The sequence below is a fragment of the Sciurus vulgaris genome (genome assembly GCF_902686455.1).
Source record: "Sciurus vulgaris genome assembly, chromosome: 5".
NCBI lineage: Eukaryota > Metazoa > Chordata > Mammalia > Rodentia > Sciuridae > Sciurus > Sciurus vulgaris.
In genome coordinates this window covers 73,734,160-73,754,355 of record NC_136465.1, presented here as the reverse complement: position 1 = coordinate 73,754,355, position 20,196 = coordinate 73,734,160, and the positions used below count along the sequence as shown (strand labels likewise).

Sequence of the window (20,196 nt, the reverse complement as noted above, 5' to 3'; positions counted from 1 at the left end):
GGTAGTGTGAAAACAGTTGTGAATAGAGAGAGTGGATGCAGCTCCTCCATGTCTTATTTTCTCTTTTGCTCTTAGTTGGAGCTGCATTGTCAGGTAATGTTTCGAAACTATCAGCGGAAGAATGATATGGATGAGCCACCTTCTGGAGACTTTGGTGGTGATGAAGAGAAGAGCCGAAAGCGAAAGAACAAGGACCCTAAATTTGCAGAGATGGAAGAACGCTTCTATCGCTATGGGATAAAACCTGAGTGGATGATGATCCACCGAATCCTCAACCACAGGTACCAGCTGGGCCCAATGGAGGTAGGCAGTATATCCACGGGAGACTCCTGCTAAAGGGAATAAGCAAATGGAGGTCTCCAGTAACTTACATTTGGAGGACATTCTATATTTTAAATAAGTGACAAACCTGGAATTTGAGCTATAGGAGAATATAGATTAGAGATAATTTTTGGTAGAAAGGTATAATAGAGACTCTGAATACATGTGGGGCCTGTGGCACTTTTAAACTGTTTTGGAACATAAATTTTTGTTAGTTTCTGAGAGCAAGGCTGACTTGGGAGGGGAAGAAGGCTGTTCTCAGACTCTGAGGGTTTTTTCTTTTGACCTTATAGTGTGGACAAGAAGGGCCATGTCCACTACCTGATCAAGTGGCGGGACTTACCCTATGATCAGGCATCTTGGGAGAGTGAGGATGTGGAGATTCAGGACTATGATTTGTTCAAGCAGAGCTATTGGAATCACAGGTGGGTGATTTGGGGAGAGGAGTAGAGTTGCTTCCTTTTGAAAAGGATCTTAGGCAACTATGAGATATCTTCCTTCTTTAGGGAGTTAATGAGGGGTGAGGAAGGACGACCAGGGAAGAAGCTGAAGAAGGTAAAGCTAAGGAAGTTGGAGAGGCCTCCTGAGACTCCAACGGTTGATGTGAGTTGGGGCAGAAGAGGGAGGGAAGGGTACATATTTTTGGGTTAGGCAGTATAGTTTGTCTCTTCCACTGTATTGATTGTGCTCTAAGTAACAACCTGCAATAATAATGTTAGTCATTGTCAATGCTTCATGTCATCCATTTCCCCACATCTTTGTAAATCAGAAAATACTAGGATTACTTTTTCTTTTTGTCATCAGATAAAACCTAGGTGTATTTTATATGATTGAGGAAGTGTTATCTAGGGAGGGGTCATGCAGCTAAGCTTTTATGAAACATATTGGAACCTGACCTTTAATTTCATGATTCAATTCCTGTAGGTTTTATTTATATAATCTGAGGGCAGTTAAGGTTAAGTGAATCTGGGACTACAGGATATAGCTCAGTGATAAAGTGTGTGCTAGGCTCTCGGTTTGAGGGAGGAAAAAAGGACAAGAAATTTAGGAGGGGTATATGATTATTTACCTAGTGGTTCCTGATGAGTGGAATTTTTATATTGCTAGGGAATCTCTTACATGTTTTTCTTAGTGATCCATGGGGGACAAAGATCAGGTCTGCCCATAAATTGATTGCCTTGGTTCTGGAGGATCCTAAATAAAACACAAAATTGCAATAACCAGTGGGGATCCCCCCTCTCATCCTTTTATTGGTGGTTCTGGAGATTGAATCAAGGACCTTGTGCTTTACCACTGAGCTACACTCCCCACCGCACCACCCCCACCACCAATTTTTTAATGACTTTAGCCAGGATCTAGTGAGGACAAGTAAAGAAAGGGAATTCCTTGCCAACTCGACAACTCTTGACTTCCCTATTTTATCCTTCAGCCAACAGTGAAATATGAGCGACAGCCAGAGTACCTGGATGCTACAGGTGGAACCCTGCACCCCTACCAAATGGAGGGCTTGAACTGGTTGCGCTTTTCCTGGGCTCAGGGCACTGATACTATCTTGGCTGATGAGATGGGCCTTGGAAAAACTGTACAGACAGCAGTCTTCCTCTATTCTCTCTATAAGGAGGTGAGGAAAACAGGGGCTTTTAGTTTTTGGTGTATTTTGCGTTCTTCTCTTACATTCTGAGGAAAGAAAGGGGAAGAAAGAATTTGGCCTCTGACATTGAAGAACATTGCTGAGGGATAGGCATATCCACAGGGAAAGACGTGAGGGAGTGGAGCTATGGTAGAATTAGCTGTGGGTAACTGAGCCTCAGTACCAGGGAAATAAATGCATGTCAGGTCAGCAGAATTGTGGGTGAAATTCATAGGAAAAGAGTTAATGGAGGAGGTAGGAGTTTTAGCACTCTGTCAAGGTGGGTTATGGCTTATTGGAAAGGAGTAGATAGGGGTTTTTTATAGATGAAGAGGTGAGGGTAGGGGCAGCAATACAGATGGCAAGCCAACCTCCGCTTTATTCTAGGGATGGGGGAGAGGTACGTGCTGGGGTGTGGTATGATGGGGTCCTCAGTCCTGACTATACATCTTTTCTTCCTCCAAGGGTCATTCCAAAGGCCCCTTCCTAGTAAGTGCCCCTCTTTCTACCATCATCAACTGGGAACGGGAGTTTGAAATGTGGGCTCCAGATATGTATGTGGTAACCTATGTGGGTGATAAGGACAGCCGTGCCATCATTCGGGAAAATGAGTTCTCCTTTGAAGACAATGCCATCCGGGGCGGCAAGAAGGCGTCCCGCATGAAGGTATCTCATGGAAGGGAGGTCACCCTAGAGACAAAGTTGCTGCTTTAGGTTCAGTTTGCCTCCTTGCAGCCTGGTCCCTGGGTGAGGCAAAAAGATAACTGTGGGAGGGGAAATACCCTAGCCACAGGGTATTAGGAGGAGTGGACTAGTAGTGATGAGGTTGTCTTCATGTGCAGAAAGAGGCATCTGTGAAATTCCATGTGCTGCTGACATCTTATGAATTGATCACTATTGATATGGCTATCTTGGGTTCTATTGATTGGGCCTGCCTCATCGTGGATGAAGCCCATCGGCTGAAGAACAATCAGTCTAAGGTGAGGATACAGGGAAGGAGCTTATGGCCCTCAGTTTTAGTCTTTTAGTACCATCTACTTATTAAGAGGATACCCAGGAGAAGAAAGGGAAAAATTCTTTCTCCTTCCTCATATGATAGCTCCTGATGGCCAGGCCTTTAGAAAGGGTGATGGTATTTGCAAGGCTAGGGCTTGAATCCACAGCACCAAAAAACAAAGGCTGGGGTTGCAGCTCAGTGGTAGAGGGTGTGCTTAGCATGCATGAGGCCCTGGGTTCTGTCCATAGCACTAAAAATACGTAAAAATAAAAAGTATGGTGGGGTGGGAGTCAGTGAAATACATGGAATTCTGCAGAGATATACTACAGTCCTTCTTTCATTGAGTTTCACATTTCCATCTGCTTCACCAGTTCTTCCGGGTCTTGAATGGTTACTCACTCCAGCACAAGCTGTTGCTGACTGGGACTCCATTGCAAAACAATCTTGAAGAGTTGTTTCATCTGCTCAACTTTCTCACCCCAGAGAGGTTCCAGTAAGTGTGTGTTTATCCATAATTGCCTCATAATTCTGCTTCTAATTAGTCTTCCTTTTGCCCATTTCCTGTATCACTTTCCCTTATCCTTTCTCCCCCTCCAATAAATTTTTCTCTTTCTGAAGCAATTTGGAAGGCTTCTTGGAGGAGTTTGCTGACATTGCCAAAGAAGACCAGATTAAAAAACTGCATGACATGCTGGGGCCTCACATGTTACGACGACTCAAAGCTGATGTGTTCAAGAATATGCCATCTAAGACAGAACTGATTGTGCGTGTGGAGCTGAGCCCTATGCAGAAGTGAGTTGAGACAGAAGCTTTGACAGCATTTTGCAAGTACAGTTAGACATTTTCTAGTCTGCAGAGTGTTTCGCATCTCTCCCCCAACTCAGCTTCAAGGCATCTGGTGTCAGGAGCAAGCAGGACGTAAAGAAAATTAATACCAGGGAGCTGGAGCATGCAGTTCTTAGTTATACCTTCCCTTATTTAACATAATAATGGTGGTGCTGGTGCTGTTAGGTCTCTAGCTCCAAAGTGAGATATGCTGCAAATAAGATCTCAGGCTATGGGACTGCATTATATCATTAAAGACTCTTGAATCTGACCTATTTTTCTGCCTTGTCCATGAAGGAAGTACTACAAGTACATCCTCACTCGAAATTTTGAAGCACTCAACGCTCGAGGTGGTGGCAACCAGGTCTCTCTGCTAAACGTGGTGATGGATCTTAAGAAGTGCTGCAACCACCCCTACCTCTTCCCTGTGGCAGCAATGGTATGTTATGCCACCTCTTGGTCCTCCCTGGGTTGCAGCTCCTCCCTGTGGACTTACAATATTGTTTTCTTTTTTCCTTAGGAAGCCCCTAAGATGCCTAATGGCATGTATGATGGCAGTGCCCTAATCAGAGCATCTGGGAAATTATTGCTGCTGCAGAAGATGCTTAAGAACCTTAAGGAGGGTGGGCATCGTGTACTCATCTTCTCCCAGGTATTATGTGGGCTGGGCTTCAAGCTTTAGGGGACAGTTGTAGACGGCCCTCAATGACAGGAGGAAAGATATTATCATCTGACTCCTTCATAATCAAGCTGCTCCTTTTGCAGATGACCAAGATGCTGGACCTGCTAGAGGATTTCTTGGAACATGAAGGTTATAAATATGAACGTATTGATGGTGGAATCACTGGGAACATGCGTCAAGAAGCCATTGACCGATTCAATGGTAAGAGAGGAGGGGTTACATTCTTGGCATCATGATTCACTTTTATCTTTGGACTGATCACTTGTTCTAATGTATCTCTTTTTCTATATAGTTGTTTTTGGTCTTCATCAATTGGTATGGAAGAGGAGGGCTTTTGAATGTCTTGATTTGGAAGCATGTATTGGACTATTCCTATGAGGTTTTTTTTTTCCTTTTTCTTTGGGAGTCTTTGTTCTTTTTGCTAGAGAAAAGAACATTTTTGTCTAATCCCCCTTTGACCTTGAGCCTGAAAGGGATCGGATTTGTTCAAGCTTCAATGCTAAGTGGTGGCAGACTTCTTTATCTCAGTAAACACTACGTCTTTTTTTTCATTTCACTTATTTTGAAGTAATTTTGATTTCAAAGAAAAGTTGCAAAATACTACAGGGTTCATGTATACCCTTCATCCTGCTTTTCTTTATTTTCAGTTGTTGATGGGTCTTTTTTTGTTGTTGTTTAATATTTTTAGTTGTAGGTGGACACAGTGCCTTTATTTTATTTATTTATGTGGTACTGAGAATCAAACCCCAGTGCCCCAGGCATGCAAGGCAAGCACTCTACCACTGAGCTACAACCCCAGCCCTCCTGCTTGTATTTTTTTTTTTTTTAATTGTATATGGACACAATAGCTTTATTTTACTCAATTTATGTGGTGCTGAGGATCGAACCCAGTGCCTCACGTGTGCAAGGCAAGTGCTCTACCACTGAGACATGATCCCAACCCCTCTTGCTTGTCTTAACAACTTGTACTACAGTACAGTGATCAAAACCAGGAAATTAATGCTCATATCTGAACTACAGAATTTAACTGAATGTCACCAGTTTTCCTACAATGTCCTTTTTCCATTTTTGGATTCTTCCCCAGATCCCATGTTGCACTGTGCCTCTTCCTATCTGACATTTCTTAACTTTTTCCTATTTTCTTTCATCAATATCAATACTTTTGATGAGTACTAGGTCAGTTATTTTGTATAATGTCTCTTAAGGTTGGGTTTGTCTGATGTTTTCTCTTGATTTGATTTGACATTTTTGGCAAGAATACCACAGAAGTGATGCTTGTCCTTTTCAGTGCATCATATTTGGGTGGACGTGATGTTCACCTGTCCCATTTCTGATGATAACTGATCATTTAGTTAAGCTGGTATCTTCTGAGATTCTCCACTATAAAATTACTTTTTCCCCATTGTAATTGATAAATTTATCTCAAGGAAGATACTTGAAACTTTGCTAATGTCCTTTCTGTTCTTGAATTTTCAGAGTGATTTCAGTATCTATTGGGGGACCTTGCTTACAATTGTTACTGTGGTGTTTGCCTAATGAGTTTCATATTTCTGACATTCCTTCTCCATTTATCAATTGGAATTTAGAAGACACCTTTAACAGTGTTTTTGGTTCCTTTCTTAGCACCAGGCGCTCAACAATTCTGCTTCTTGCTTTCCACTCGAGCTGGGGGCCTTGGGATCAATCTGGCTACTGCTGACACAGTTATTATATATGACTCTGACTGGAATCCCCATAATGACATCCAGGTAAGCAGAAGTAGTCGTCTTTGGAGATGCACAGTGTTCTCAATGAAGACACTACCATCTGGAATTAGTTGTTTGAGAAACAATAGATTTATTTTTGTATCATCTACCTTATTTTAAATCAGAGAGTTTGAGTTAGTGATGCTCCTTTTTTGATAATGATTGATGGTGGTATCTTGGAGCAGGAGTGCAAAAGGAAGTTTCCTATGAAGACAAGTTGCGGCCATTGCCTCATACTAGATTTAACTTATATGAAAGTCAAGGCAGGTGTGGCAGCAGGAAAATACGGGTTCTGACTTTATTTTTGTTCAATTACAGGCTTTTAGCAGAGCTCACCGTATTGGGCAAAATAAGAAAGTGATGATCTACCGGTTTGTGACCCGTGCATCAGTGGAGGAGCGCATCACACAAGTGGCAAAGAAGAAAATGATGCTTACACATTTAGTGGTGCGGCCTGGGCTGGGCTCCAAGACTGGATCTATGTCCAAACAGGAGCTTGATGATATCCTCAAATTTGGCACTGAGGAGCTATTCAAAGATGAGGCCACAGATGGAGGTGAGCTAGTCAGGAACTTAAGTTTTGGGGGGCAGGACTTCCTTCAAAGGGTAGGGAGTATCTTTGATACCCAGGGTCCTATGGGATCTGCTTTTTCCACTGCAGCACTGAAGTTGACTTTGGGTTATGGGCTCCTGATTCTTTATAGGAGGAGACAACAAAGAGGGAGAGGATAGCAGTGTTATCCATTATGATGATAAGGCCATTGAACGACTGCTGGACCGTAACCAGGATGAGACAGAAGACACAGAATTGCAGGGCATGAATGAATATTTGAGCTCATTCAAAGTGGCCCAGTATGTGGTGCGGGAAGAAGAAATGGGGGTGAGTATGAATCAAGGCAGTGCTGTGCTTAGTGACTGGTCTGAAAATTAGAATTGAAACCAAGATGGTATTTGAGAAAAGTGAAAAACATCTGTAGATAAATTAGTATATTGATGAATCGATAACACTTCCTCCTTAGAAAACAAAGAACATGACTAATATTCTCATCTTTGTCTTGGCTGTCAGAAGATACACAGTTAATTTTACTCCTAGTAGATATTGGCTCTTAAACAGGATCTCTCTTTTTTATGGATTTTATTGATTCAACACATGCTACCTCAAGTCTCTTTGGAAGAAAGGCAGGATATGAAATAAATGACCTACATAACCTATCATCCTTTTTTTAACCTGGTAGTGGGAATTGAATCCAGGGGTGCTTAATCACTGAGCCACATACCCAACCCTTATTTATTTATTGAATTTTTTTGGCGTGGGTGGGGGTGCCAGGGATTGAACTCAGGGCACTCGACCACTGAGCCACATCCCCAGCCCTATTTTGTATTTTTTATTTAGACATGGTCTCACTGAGTTGCTTAGTACCTCGCTTTTGCTAAGGCTGGCTTTGAACTTGCGATCCTCCTGCCTCAGCCTCCTGGGCTGTAGGGATTACAGGCTTATGCCACGGCACTTGGCTTATTTATTTTTGAGACAGGGTCTTGCTGTGTTGCTGAGGCTGGCCTTGACCTTATGATCTTCCTGCCTCAGCCTCCTGATTTGCTGGGATTATAGGCATGTGCCACCATGCCTGACCTCCCTAAATTACTTTCCTTAAAATTTTCTTCTGTTCTTTTGTTTAATCTGCTGTAGTAAAAAACTGAAATGGACAGGCATGGTCTGTTGTAGTATTTTTCTCCCCCAAAATGACATAGAAAAATTATGAAAAATATGAACGTGAGTGAATGTGTGTGTATGAAAAATAAAATGTACTTTTTCTGCTGGTCCTCTTTAAGCCAGATGGCTCAAGGTTCTTTGAATTGGTATGGATTGCTGGTGGTCTTTGCCATCTTTTCTTATCCTTCCAACTCAGAATGATCTCTCTTGATGTATTTTACTGATAACATAGCTGTTATTTATTTATTTAAATTCTTAAAGGTGATGTTCCTAAATACAGTTTGTGTATAACTGGCTGAGAAGTCTTGATGTAGGCCTCTAGATCAGAAGTATTCAATCAAAAACTGCTCTTCTGTTAGGAGATCCCATTCTTTTTGGTAGCAGTGTTACTTAGAAGTGATTGGCTGGGACAACCTGTGTATAAGTTATTCTCTGATTAGTGACTACAGCTGCTGTTTACTTTTCAGGTGCATGCACACATGCTGGGGATTGAACCCAGGGCCTCATGTCTGTAGCTCTACCACTGAGCTACATCCTTAGCCCAGGTTTTTTGTTTTTGTTGTTTCGGTACTGGAGATTGAACCCAGAGGTGCTTTGACCACTGAACTACATTCCCAGCTCTTTTTATTCTTTTAAGACAGGGTCTTACTGAGTTTCTGATGCTGACCTTGAACTTGTGATCCTTCTGCCTCAGCCTCCTGAGTTGCTAGGATTATAGGCCTGCGCCCCCATGCCTGGCCCACGTTTTATGGTTTTAAACAATTTTATGGTTTTGAACAAATGGAATTCATTTTTCAGCTTTACTTTTCTTTCTTTTTGGTACTAGGAATTGAACCTAGAGAGGATTTAACCATTGAACCACATTCCCAGCCTTTTTTATGTTTTGAGACAGTTTCGCTAAGTTGTTTAGGGACTTGCTAAATTGCTGAGGCTGGCTTTGAACTTGCAGTCCTCCTGCTTTAACCTGCTGAGCTGCTGGGATTTTACAGGTGTGAAGGTTGGCTTAGCTTTTCTTTACTGTAACAAAATACTTGAAACAACTTAAAAACAGGAAAGTCTAGCCAAGTGTGATGGTGCATGCCTGTAATCCCAGTGATTCAGGAGGCAGGAGAAATGCAAATTCAGACCAGTTTCAAAAAAATAAAGGACTGGGCATGTAATTCAGTGGTAGAATGCCTACTATTTGTGAGGGTTTGATCACTGGTACTGAAAGGAAAAAAAAAAGGCAAAAAATGAAGAAAGACTTATTTTGGTTCATGGTTTTAGAGGTTCCATTCCATAGACACTAAGTCCTGTGTAGCAAGGCAGCTTATTATGGTGGGGAGCATGTGATGGAGGAAGCTGCTTACCTCAGGGGTAGCAAGGAAGAAAAAAAAAGGGGGGTTGGGGTCCATAAATCCCTGTCAAGGGTGTTTCCCCAGTGACCTAACTTCCTTCCAATAGGCCTTACCTCTTACCTCCCAGTAGCACCATAGGCTGCCAACCAAGATTTTAGCATATGGGCCTTTGGGGGATGTTTATCCAAACCATATCAACATTGTTCAAAATTCCAAAGATAACAGAGATCTGTCTTCTAAAACCTTTATCCCAGTGTGCATGGTGGTGCATGCCTATAATCCCAGTGACTTGGGAGGCTGAGGCAGGAGGATTTTAAATTTGAGGCCAACCATGACAACCTAGCAAGATCCTAAGCAACTTGGTGAGATTGGTCTCAGATAAAAATGAGGACTGGGAATGGGAATGTAGCTTAGTGGTAGTGCCTCTGGGTTCAATCCCCAGTACCAAAAAAGCCTCACCTCCCCTGCCCCCTGCAAAACTAAAAAAAAAAAATCCTTCTCCTCTAGTTGCTTAATTCCCTTCCTGGGGGCAACTAATGTTTTTAGTTTATATCTTTCCAAATATATTACATGTGTGTACAAATTACATATATATGCATGTATGTATACCTTGCATACATGTACGCATGCCATATGCACACCTTTTAAAACATAGTTAATTTATTATACATGTTATCTACCTTGCTTTTGTCTACTTAATATATCTTGGAGATACAATCTAAATCAAAACATGAAAGAGTCTCCCCCCATTGTTCTCCTTTGTAATATGTCCTTGTTGGGCTAGGGATATCTCAGTGGTAGAGAACTTGCCTAGCATGCATGAGGCCCTGGGTTCAATTCCTAGTACCAATCCCCAGTTCCCCCGCCCCTGAAAAATAAATCTATAACATGTCCTTCTTAGGAAATAGAGGTTGAGTATTCCTTATCTGGAATGCTTGGGGCTAGTGCTTGGGACCAGAAGTGTTAGATTTGATAGATTTTTGAATTTTGGGATATTTACATAAACTTGACTGATTTGAACATCACTAATTCAAAAATCTGAAGTCCAAAACTTTTGAGGGCTGACATTATGGTCAAAGTCATTTCATTTTGCTGGGGGAGTCTAGGGATTGAACCAGGGGTTCTTTATCATTGACCTACATTCTAACGTGTCTTCCCCATCCCTTATTTTTGAGATAGGACTTTAGTAAGTTTGCTGAGGTTGACCTTGAACTTGCAATCTTACTGTTTCAGGCCTTCAAGTCTCTAGGATTATAGGAGTACACCATCATGCTAGGCTCTCAAAGTCCTGTTTTGATTTTTAGAGCATTTTGGATTTCAGATTCTCTAGACTAGGGATGCTTAACCTGTATTGTAACTTATTTAATTAGTTGCATAATTATGGGTATTTAATCATTTTATTTAATGTTTCTGCTGTTAACAGTGGTTTAATTCTACATGAAGGATTTGGATTCAATTAGTGGTTTTGAAGTATCTTAGGAAAATACTATCTTAAGACTTTCTGAGAAGCATAATCATTGGAACACAGGAGATATATATGTGTGTATATATATGTTTTTACATATGTGTATACACATATGTATATATAATTATTTGTTTTCTTTCCTTTGCAGATAGTTAGTAAACTTTTATGAGGTTTGTGAAGACCAGAAGAATGATTCTGGCTTATTTCACCTCTGAAGATTTTTTGCAGTGTTTCAGAAACTCCTCCATTCTATTTGCTAAAGCTCTAACCTTTCTCTTCTTTTTACTCTCTCCCATCTGGATGGATATGCACTGGTAGAAAAGAGTTAGAAGAAAGCATATTGTCTCTTATCTTCTTCTGTGATAATAGCGCCATTTCACATTTTTCTTTAGTTTTGTTGACTATTAATCTACATGTGTGAGGATCCATGTCCTGTCAATTTTTTCTAAGTTTATAGGTCCAAGCAGGCACACCAAGTATTTAAGAATCCAGTCATGCAAAGGAGCTAGCAGAATGGGAACTGCGAGGACCAGGGGTTAGCTGGTGGTGTTGACTTCAGCACCCCTGAGTCCTGGCCCTCCCTCTGTCCCAGGAGGAAGAGGAGGGTAGAACGGGAAATCATAAAACAGGAAGAAAGTGTGGATCCTGACTACTGGGAGAAATTGCTGCGGCACCATTATGAGCAGCAGCAAGAAGATCTAGCCCGAAATCTGGGCAAAGGAAAAAGAATCCGTAAACAGGTCAACTACAATGATGGCTCCCAGGAGGACCGAGGTGTGTGTGGCCGGCCCCGCCCCCACCCATGGGCCGTTTCCACTAGAGCAGTGGGCCCCGCTCATCTGCCCTCTCTCCCTCCAGATTGGCAGGACGACCAGTACGACAACCAGTCCGATTACTCGGTGGCCTCAGAGGAAGGTGATGAAGACTTTGATGAACGTTCAGAAGGTAAGTGCTGTGCCTTTTTGCGATCTTTGAGATACTGCTTTATTTTCTCCCTTATCAGTGTCACTCATTCATCCCTTTTTTTCTTGCAGCTCCCCCGCAGGCCCAGTCGTAAGGGCCTGCGGAATGATAAAGATAAGCCATTGCCTCCTCTGTTGGCCCGTGTTGGTGGGAATATTGAAGTAAGTGTAATATGATTCTAGTGTGGAGTGGGTGAATGTCAGATATTAGTTCATTGGGTGAAGTGAGACCTGCTCCCTCTTACCAAGGTTTCTTTTCCCCCTAGGTACTTGGTTTTAATGCTCGTCAGCGAAAGCCTTTCTTAATGCAATTATGCGATATGGGATGCCACCTCAGGATGCTTTTACCACCCAGTGGCTTGTGAGAGATCTGCGAGGCAAGTCAGAGAAAGAGTTCAAGTAAGTTTAGGGCTGGGGTGACTGATCTAGAGCATGGGCATTCTACTGTGTGGCCATTCACAGTGTTAGTCCAGGCTATGCAGGGAAATGGCCTTTTCTTCTGCTAAAGTTGGCAGGTGAAGCTGGTAGTAATATGAGTTGTATTCCTAACTTCCCTCAAAGAGAACCTGGATCATGGTGGGGGATCTGGAGACAGGCCCTTCAGTGCAGTGGGCTTTACATCCAGGCAGAACCATAGTCATTGCCTATGGTATGCTTAATGGGGTGGGAAAGAATTTGATATAGGAGTTGGCATGGTGTCTTTTTTTTGCGGTGGGGATACCAGTGATTGAACTCAGGGGCACTCAATCACTGAGCCACATTCCCAGCCCTATTTGTGTTTTATTTTAGAGACAGGGTCTCACTGAGTTGGTTAGCACTTTCTTTTGCTGAGGCTGGCTTTGAACTAGAAATCCTCCTGTCTCAGCCTCTGAGCCACTGGGATTATAGGCATGTGCTACTGTACCCAACTGGCATGGTGTCCATTTTAACTCATTGCTCTCCTCTTTACCACAGGGCTTATGTCTCTTTGTTTATGCGACATTTATGTGAGCCAGGGGCAGATGGGGCTGAGACTTTTGCTGATGGTGTCCCCCGAGAAGGCCTGTCTCGCCAGCATGTCCTTACTAGGATTGGTGTCATGTCCTTGATTCGCAAGAAGGTGAGTCTGAGTCTGTCCATTTTTTAAAGACTTCTAGGGAAATGGGGGCCCAACAGGAAAGGAGCTCAGAGCTAGAATTGGGTCTTCAATTTCTTGTCCTTTGTTATAGGTTCAGGAGTTTGAACATGTTAATGGGCGGCTGGAGCATGCCTGAATGGCAGAGGTAGAAGAAACAAGAAATGTCCAAGCCAGGGTCACCCTCTCCAAAGACTCCTACACCTTTCTACTCCAGGGGACACACAACCAAATACTCCTGCACCTGCTCCACCTACTGGTAAATCTGCCTGTCCTGTCATTTTTTTTCTCTCTTCTTGTCCTGGCCTGTGGTTTTTGTGCTCCCTGTGCTTAGCTCTAACAGGGTAGTCTGGCAGGACACACAGCAATTTCCCTCTCCGTTTAGGAGGGCCATCCTAAGAGTAGGGCTGGCTCTTAAAGGCACGAGAGGACAATTTAAGATGACAGATTAGGAAAGCATGACCTTCTCTCTGATCTGGGTCTTTCTTCCTAATCGATTATCTCCTGTTGGCCTGCAGAGGATGGGATAAAAATAGAGGAAAATAACCTCAAAGAAGAGGAGAGCCCAGAAAGTGAAAAGGAGGTTTAAATCGCAGCTCCTGAGGCTACTGTTTGAGGTAAGAGGTGGGGAACTAGCTGCCATCCTAAAAACAAACACATAAGGCCAGTCTTCCTTTTAGGTGCTGGCTTGTCTGCTTCATCGTCTTTTTTTTCCTTTGAAGTGTACACAGCCTCCTGCCCCTGCTTCAGAGGATGAAAAAGTCCTTGTTGAACCCATGGAGGGAGAGGAGAAAGTGGAAAAGGCAGAGGTGAAGGAGAGAACAGAAGAACCTATGGAGACAGAGCCCAAAGGTATCCACATTTTCAAACACTGAAGATCCCTGGGTGAACCATAGTGACTCCTGGGGACTTAAACCAGGCTGTAGAGGTATCAGGAGGAAGTGATATTGAAGAATCCTGCAACCTTCTAAATTATAGTCCTCCAGACATCTTTGTGACTTTAATTATAGAGATTTAGATATAGGACTATTCCAGTTAGATAACTGTGTGGAATAGAGAGGGCAATTCTTGCTTTAGGTATATATAATCTCAATGCTTTTTCTTCTCCCAGGAGTTACTGATGTGGAGAAGGTGGAGGAGAAGTCAGCGATAGATTTGACCCCTATTGTGGTGGAAGACAAAGGTTGGTATTTGAAGAAGCTGACTGTGGTTTTGGAAGGACTCTAAAACCAGAAGCATTATCTGCTCTTGCCTGGCTATCCATATCCACATATTTTATCCAAGATAAAGACTCCACCTGTCCCCCATTTAGTTGGGCTGGACTGATGGCACCTTTTTCTGGGCTTGGGAGACAGCTGGGTGGAAACAGGAGGGAGTAGATGGATATTTTACAACATGATACTCTGGGGAAGGGACTGGACTTCTGTCCAGTACTGACATTTTCTTCCACATATCCTGCAGAAGAGAAGAAAGAGGAAGAAGAAAAAAAGGAGGTGATGCTTCAGAATGGAGAGACCCCCAAGGACTTGAGTGATGAGAAGCAGAAGAAAAATATCAAACAGCGTTTCATGTTTAACATTGCAGATGGTGGTTTTACTGGTATGAAGATGAGGGACTCAACTGGGGTTAGAAAGATACGAAGTGAAATTGGGTGGGTAAACCAGGGTACAAAGACTTTACATCTGCAGGATGAGGGAATACAAGCTGATTGTGTGCTCTTCTGCATTCTGTTAGAGAGCTAGAGGCAAACCATACTAAGATGGAGTGGGGGACAAGAATAAATGTTTTTTTTCTGAATTCTCACAGATGTTTGCTTTTTTTCCCCTGTGTCCAACCTTCCTTAAATTCCTCCTCAGAGTTGCATTCCCTTTGGCAGAACGAGGAGCGGGCAGCTACAGTCACCAAGAAGACTTATGAGATCTGGCATCGACGGCATGACTATTGGCTGCTAGCTGGCATTATAAAGTATCCTTTGCCTGAGTCTGGACTAGGGTTCTTGGTGAAGGGTTCTGGAAGGCCTTTAGGTTGAGGTTCTTGTCTTCCTTGTTTTGTTTTTCCTGAGCATTTTTCCCAATAGCCATGGCTATGCCCGGTGGCAGGACATCCAGAATGACCCACGCTATGCCATCCTCAATGAGCCTTTCAAGGGTGAAATGAACCGTGGCAATTTCTTAGAGATCAAGAATAAGTTTCTAGCTCGAAGGTTCAAGGTGAGCAGGATGGGTAAGGAATACGGTATTTAAGTGATAACTGATTTGTTTAAGTCCAGAAGGTTCTTGCAAAGGAAGGAGTCCATTTCATTCAGCCATATTGTTTGACTTTTTGTATTCTATGATTCCATAGTGTTTTGTTCCCAAGTGACTCCAATATTAGAGATCAGGACATACAGACTTGAAAATTAATCAGCTGTACAGGAGCTGTAGGTGACTGTGCCTAACGAGTGACACAAACTAATGCAGTGGGTTTGATGGGGGAACACTGTAGGATGGAAGTTCAGGAAAGACAGGTGGGATTAAATTGGATGCCTGAGAAGGGTGGCTGTTAGTGGGCTGGTGTCCTTTTTTCTGGGTCAAACAGTACTTGTGTAGATAAAGGGTAGAGTGGCTGCAAAGGGGAGAGATACATTCAGAATCACTGAGTCTCCCTCAGTTCAACAGATGAACTGGGTATGGTGGCATATACCTGTAATCCCAGCCACTCTGGAGGCTGAGGCAGGAGAATTGCAAGTTCAAGGCCAGCCTGGACAACTTAATGAGAGCCTATCTCAAAATAATAAATAAAAAGGACTGGGGCTGCAGCTCAGTGGTAGAGTGCCCCTGGGTTAAAAAAAAAAAAAAAAAAAAAAAAAGGATTCAGCACATCTTTATTAAGGGCATCTTGTAGACTATCAGATTGGATGCCATGAAATGGCTCTTTCAAGCTTAGGAATAACAAAGGTATACTAATAAGCCTTCAGGTATACGAAGCAGTGACTGGCACAGGGATACAAAGGTGAAACAGGTGCTTATTATCAAGGAGCTTTGAGTTTCAAGTAAACCAAATGTATTATACAGTGAATTCCATTCTCTGTTGCAGAAGGAAGACTGCTAAGTACCTTTAAGAAAGTTCTCCAGAGAACCAGGGGAGCAAGGAGCTAGTATGGGAATTAAGTTTTGATGAATGCAGTAGCATGCTGGGTAGGAATAGGGACATTAGGTTGGGCAAAGACAAAACAGCAAAGCGTAAAGTTTTTGGAATCGGCAAATAGCCCGGGTATGCTATAGAAAACGTGTTGGGTAATGGTGGGAGGTAGTTTGGAAAGACATAGGGCTAAAGGTCAGTAGGCACAGATAAGATAATTTGGATTTTATTTTGTAGTTAACAGTTTTGATGGAACCAAGGGAAATGGAAACATCATCCATGAAGTTATCACACCTTAGTGAGATATTAAGGGCCTGGGCTCTGATGCTGCTTGTAGATAAAGGAAATAAAACATTGAAGAATTTATAGGACTTACTGATTTACTGTAGAGGTCAGCAAACCTTTTCTGTTACAGTCATAATATTTCATACTTTGTGGGACATATGATCTGTTTTGCATATATGCCACTCTGTCATTGTTGTGGGAAAGCAGTCATAGGTGATACATAAACAAATGAGTATGGATGTATTCCAAAAAGAATTTCCATGAAGTGACGTGCAGCAGTCTTTTGGCTTTTCCCCCCAGCCATTTAAAGTTACAAAATGCATTCCTAACTCTTGGGCCACACAAAAATTGATGATAGGTCAGACCAGATTTGGGCCCAGGCCATAGTTTGCCAACTTCTGACATAAGTGAATTTGATTGATAAACAAGTGAGACTCTCAGGCCTGAGTCACTGAAAAGGTTAAGTGATCATTTAAGAGGAGATGGAATAGTCTATAGAAAAGAATAAATGGCTTAGACAAGTTGCTTGGTGTTTCTCCCAAGTCAACACCCCTCCCACTGCCTGCTCCACCACCATACAGAGTGGGATCAGAACCATCAGTGCTTGACTTGTGTGTTGGGGAAGATCAAAGCACACTACTTAGTGGTTTGGCTGACACTAAGATAAGGCACATTTCATGGGAAAATGCTTTATTTATTTTTTTTATTTTTTATTCATTCTTTTTAGTTATATATGATAGAATGTATTTTGCATTTTATACATACATGGAGTGTTCACATTCTTTCAGTTGTACATGATGTGGAGTTACAGTGGTTGTGTAGGGAAAATACTTTAAAAGAACAAATGAGCCAATGCTACACCTGCAGAATGCTTATAATTTGGAGCAGGAAAAGGGTGTTGGTGAAGAATACATAAATTGAAAAGGAGATGCCTGGTCTGGGGATAAATTAGGACCTGGTGGAGCCAGGTCTTATGAGATAAACAGTAACCCATTTTCATATTTTGTGTGTGTGTGTTTGTTTGTGTGTGTTTTACTTGGATTGAATCCAGGATGCTCTACCACTGAGCTATATCTCCAGCCTTTTGTTTTTAAAGATTTTGAGACAGGGTCTTGCTAAAGTATTGAGGCTGACCTCAATTCAGTCCTCCTGCTTCAGCTTCCCAAATAGCTGGGATTACAGGCGTGTACCACCTTACCTGGGTCATAGTGTCTTTTATCCTGGTCCCTAACGGATCTGCTGCCTTTAACAACCAGTGGATACTTATCCTAAATCAGGAACCGACTTTCTGCCTCTTACAGTGTATTTCAAAGAAACTTTTACACAGCTCCATCAGGCAACAAGCATAAGAGTGTTCAACACAGTATGAGTTTTGGTGGTGGGGGGCCTAGAGATAATCTAAATATTCCACACTGGGCGAATGGATAGGTAAAAGTGCATATTCACTTGTACTTGGAATATTAAGCAACAAAATACATGTGCATGTAACAACATAAATGGAACTTCTAACAAGTGGGAAAATAAGAAAAAGCATTTTATATGTATAGAAAATATTCTGTAAATGAATATTCAATGAAAATGAATGAAAAACACTCAGATTTTTAAGAACACACAAAAAAGGCGCAATACATATTAGAGAGTTGCCCTTCGGAGGAGGAAGGAATTGGAATGAGATATGGAGATAAAAGGAAATAAGCAACAAAAATGTATATTCTCTTGGTGCTAGGGATCAAAACCAGTGCCCTGTGTATGCTAAACACATGCTCTGCCACTGAGCTATACTTCTCCAGTCCAACAAAGAAATTTTAGTTTTTATTTACAGATAGGAGCTCACCAAATTGCTGAGGCTGGCCTCAAATTTGCAGTTCTCCTGCTTCAGCCTCTTGAGTTGCTGGGATTATAGGCATGCATCACCACACCCCTAACAAAAATATTTTTAAGGAGTAAAAGAACCTAAATGATAATGGTACATGTATCCATAGGATGAATTACCATGCAACTATTAAAAAATTGTTTTTGCCAAGCAAGAGTGGAGTATACCTGCAGCCCAGGCTACTCCCAGCTGCTGGGGAGGCTGAGGCAGAAGGATCCAGCTTTGAGGCCAGCCTGGACAACTTAGTGAGACCCTCTCTCAAAAAATAAACTGGAGGGCTGGGGATATAGCTCAGTTGGTAGAGTGCTTGGCTGTCATATACAAGGCCCTGGGTTCAATCCACAGCACCAAAAAAAAAAAAAAAAAAAAAAAAACTGGCCTGGGGATGTAGCTCAGTGGTAAAGTGCCTTCTATGTTTAATCCTCTGTACTGCTCCCCACCCCCTCCAAAAAAAAGAGTGGTTAATGTTAAAGAAAGATGCTTACTCTGTAACCTTGAGTGAAACAACATGGATGTGTATATAATATAACCTCAATTATGTAAATAGGAATACATAGAAAACTCTTGAAAGAACATCAGAATACTAACATTTTAATTCTTTCTACATTCTGTATTTTTAAAATTTGAGGTTTTTTATTTTAATAATTTTTGTATAAAATAATAGATATATGTAAAAACATAACCTCCAATGGGAAAGAAAAAGGGAGTGTTAATGTCAAACTGCTTGAGTGTGAGGAGTGGTGTTGAGGAGCCATCCTGAAGTTCTTTGTAGGTTCTCATTACCTATATGAACAGGTGAGCTGAGAGGTCCATTAAAAATGGTCAAAGCATAAGTTCAACTCCCCATCTCCTGTTTATCCCTCTCCAGCTCTTAGAACAAGCCCTGGTGATTGAGGAGCAACTGCGCCGGGCAGCTTACCTGAACATGTCAGAGGACCCCTCTCACCCTTCCATGGCCCTAAATACCCGCTTTGCTGAGGTGGAGTGTTTGGCAGAAAGTCATCAGCACCTGTCCAAGGAGTCGATGGCAGGAAACAAGCCAGCCAATGCAGTCCTGCACAAAGGTAGCCAGTGGCTCTCCTGCCTCCTAGCTGGATTCAGCTTCCCTTCTCCACTAACCTCCTCAAAATCCATGCTTCTTGTTCCCAGACCTTTTTCAGAGCCTGCTTGTCAGGGAGCTTAGGATGTACTGAGGATCTTTGCCCTAGAGACAGTTAAGGACAGTAATTCTTTGCCTCTTTTAATATATTAATGTTCATGAGATAGCAAAGCAGAATAATAGAGTATCATCTGGGATACTTAAGATGTAATTTCAGGTGATTTAAGATGCCATCAAATTCTAGATCCCTTTGAACATTTTATTTCTAATTAAGTAAAACATTATGAGGAGGTGCAGGGTGCAGTGAGAAAAAGAAGGCTGTTTATATAAAAGGAAGTGGGAGAAGGTAGGTGAGAGTGTGAAAAGGAAACAATAAGAATAAGCTTTTCTCAAGAAGTGGAGAAAATACAGACAATAGAGAGCAAGGGATAATGAGTGTTAAGTGACTTAAAGAAGCAGATTGATCATCAGCTGGGTACAATGTAATCCCAGAGAATCAGGAGGTGGGAGGCTGAGGCAAGTTTGAGGCCAACCTGGACAATTTAGCAAGACCCTATCTCAAAGTAAAAAATATAAAGGGTTTGGAAGTGAGCTCAGTGGTAGAGTAAATCTCCAATACAAAAACAATTAAAAACCAGAATCATGAACAAACTGGAACTAGTATGAGGAGTAGGAAATTTGAGCATGGCTGATGGTCAGGTCAGGTGACTCAGACAAAAGACAGCAACATATCACAGTCACTTGGTCATTGTAGTGGTGGGGTCTGGTCTACTATTGTTAGAAGGATCTCCATCTTGACCACCATAGCTCACCACTTCTTTATTTCCCTCTGCAGTTCTTAAACAGCTGGAAGAACTGCTAAGTGACATGAAAGCTGATGTGACTCGACTTCCAGCTACCATTGCCCGAATTCCCCAGTTGCTGTGAGGTTACAGATGTCAGAGCGTAACAATTCTCAGCCGCCTGGCAAACCGGGCACCAGAACCTCCTCCACAGCAGGTAGGAAAATTTTCATTTTACCAGCTCTTCT

General features: G+C 42.2%; 1 protein-coding gene across 1 annotated transcript in view; it reads left to right on the top strand.

Annotated features, from left to right (window-relative positions):
• CHD4 (chromodomain helicase DNA binding protein 4) overlaps positions 1 to 20,196 on the top strand; it is a gene marked incomplete at its 3' end in the record, with an annotated part of 28,591 nt that overhangs the window by 8,263 nt on the left and 132 nt on the right. The window contains 36 exon segments of the mRNA XM_079139879.1: positions 76 to 281; positions 615 to 746; positions 828 to 924; positions 1,751 to 1,942; positions 2,417 to 2,617; positions 2,794 to 2,931; positions 3,320 to 3,441; positions 3,567 to 3,740; positions 4,071 to 4,212; positions 4,294 to 4,425; positions 4,539 to 4,656; positions 6,079 to 6,203; positions 6,519 to 6,756; positions 6,905 to 7,080; positions 11,306 to 11,317; positions 11,319 to 11,487; positions 11,572 to 11,837; positions 11,942 to 11,969; positions 11,972 to 12,074; positions 12,630 to 12,774; positions 12,884 to 12,913; positions 12,915 to 12,927; positions 12,930 to 12,945; positions 12,947 to 12,995; positions 12,997 to 13,048; positions 13,308 to 13,375; positions 13,377 to 13,406; positions 13,512 to 13,641; positions 13,901 to 13,972; positions 14,251 to 14,388; positions 14,646 to 14,754; positions 14,867 to 14,999; positions 18,936 to 19,131; positions 20,002 to 20,076; positions 20,079 to 20,116; positions 20,118 to 20,165. Of these exon segments, the coding sequence (XP_078996005.1) occupies positions 76 to 281; positions 615 to 746; positions 828 to 924; positions 1,751 to 1,942; positions 2,417 to 2,617; positions 2,794 to 2,931; positions 3,320 to 3,441; positions 3,567 to 3,740; positions 4,071 to 4,212; positions 4,294 to 4,425; positions 4,539 to 4,656; positions 6,079 to 6,203; positions 6,519 to 6,756; positions 6,905 to 7,080; positions 11,306 to 11,317; positions 11,319 to 11,487; positions 11,572 to 11,837; positions 11,942 to 11,969; positions 11,972 to 12,074; positions 12,630 to 12,774; positions 12,884 to 12,913; positions 12,915 to 12,927; positions 12,930 to 12,945; positions 12,947 to 12,995; positions 12,997 to 13,048; positions 13,308 to 13,375; positions 13,377 to 13,406; positions 13,512 to 13,641; positions 13,901 to 13,972; positions 14,251 to 14,388; positions 14,646 to 14,754; positions 14,867 to 14,999; positions 18,936 to 19,131; positions 20,002 to 20,076; positions 20,079 to 20,116; positions 20,118 to 20,165 (4,113 nt within the window).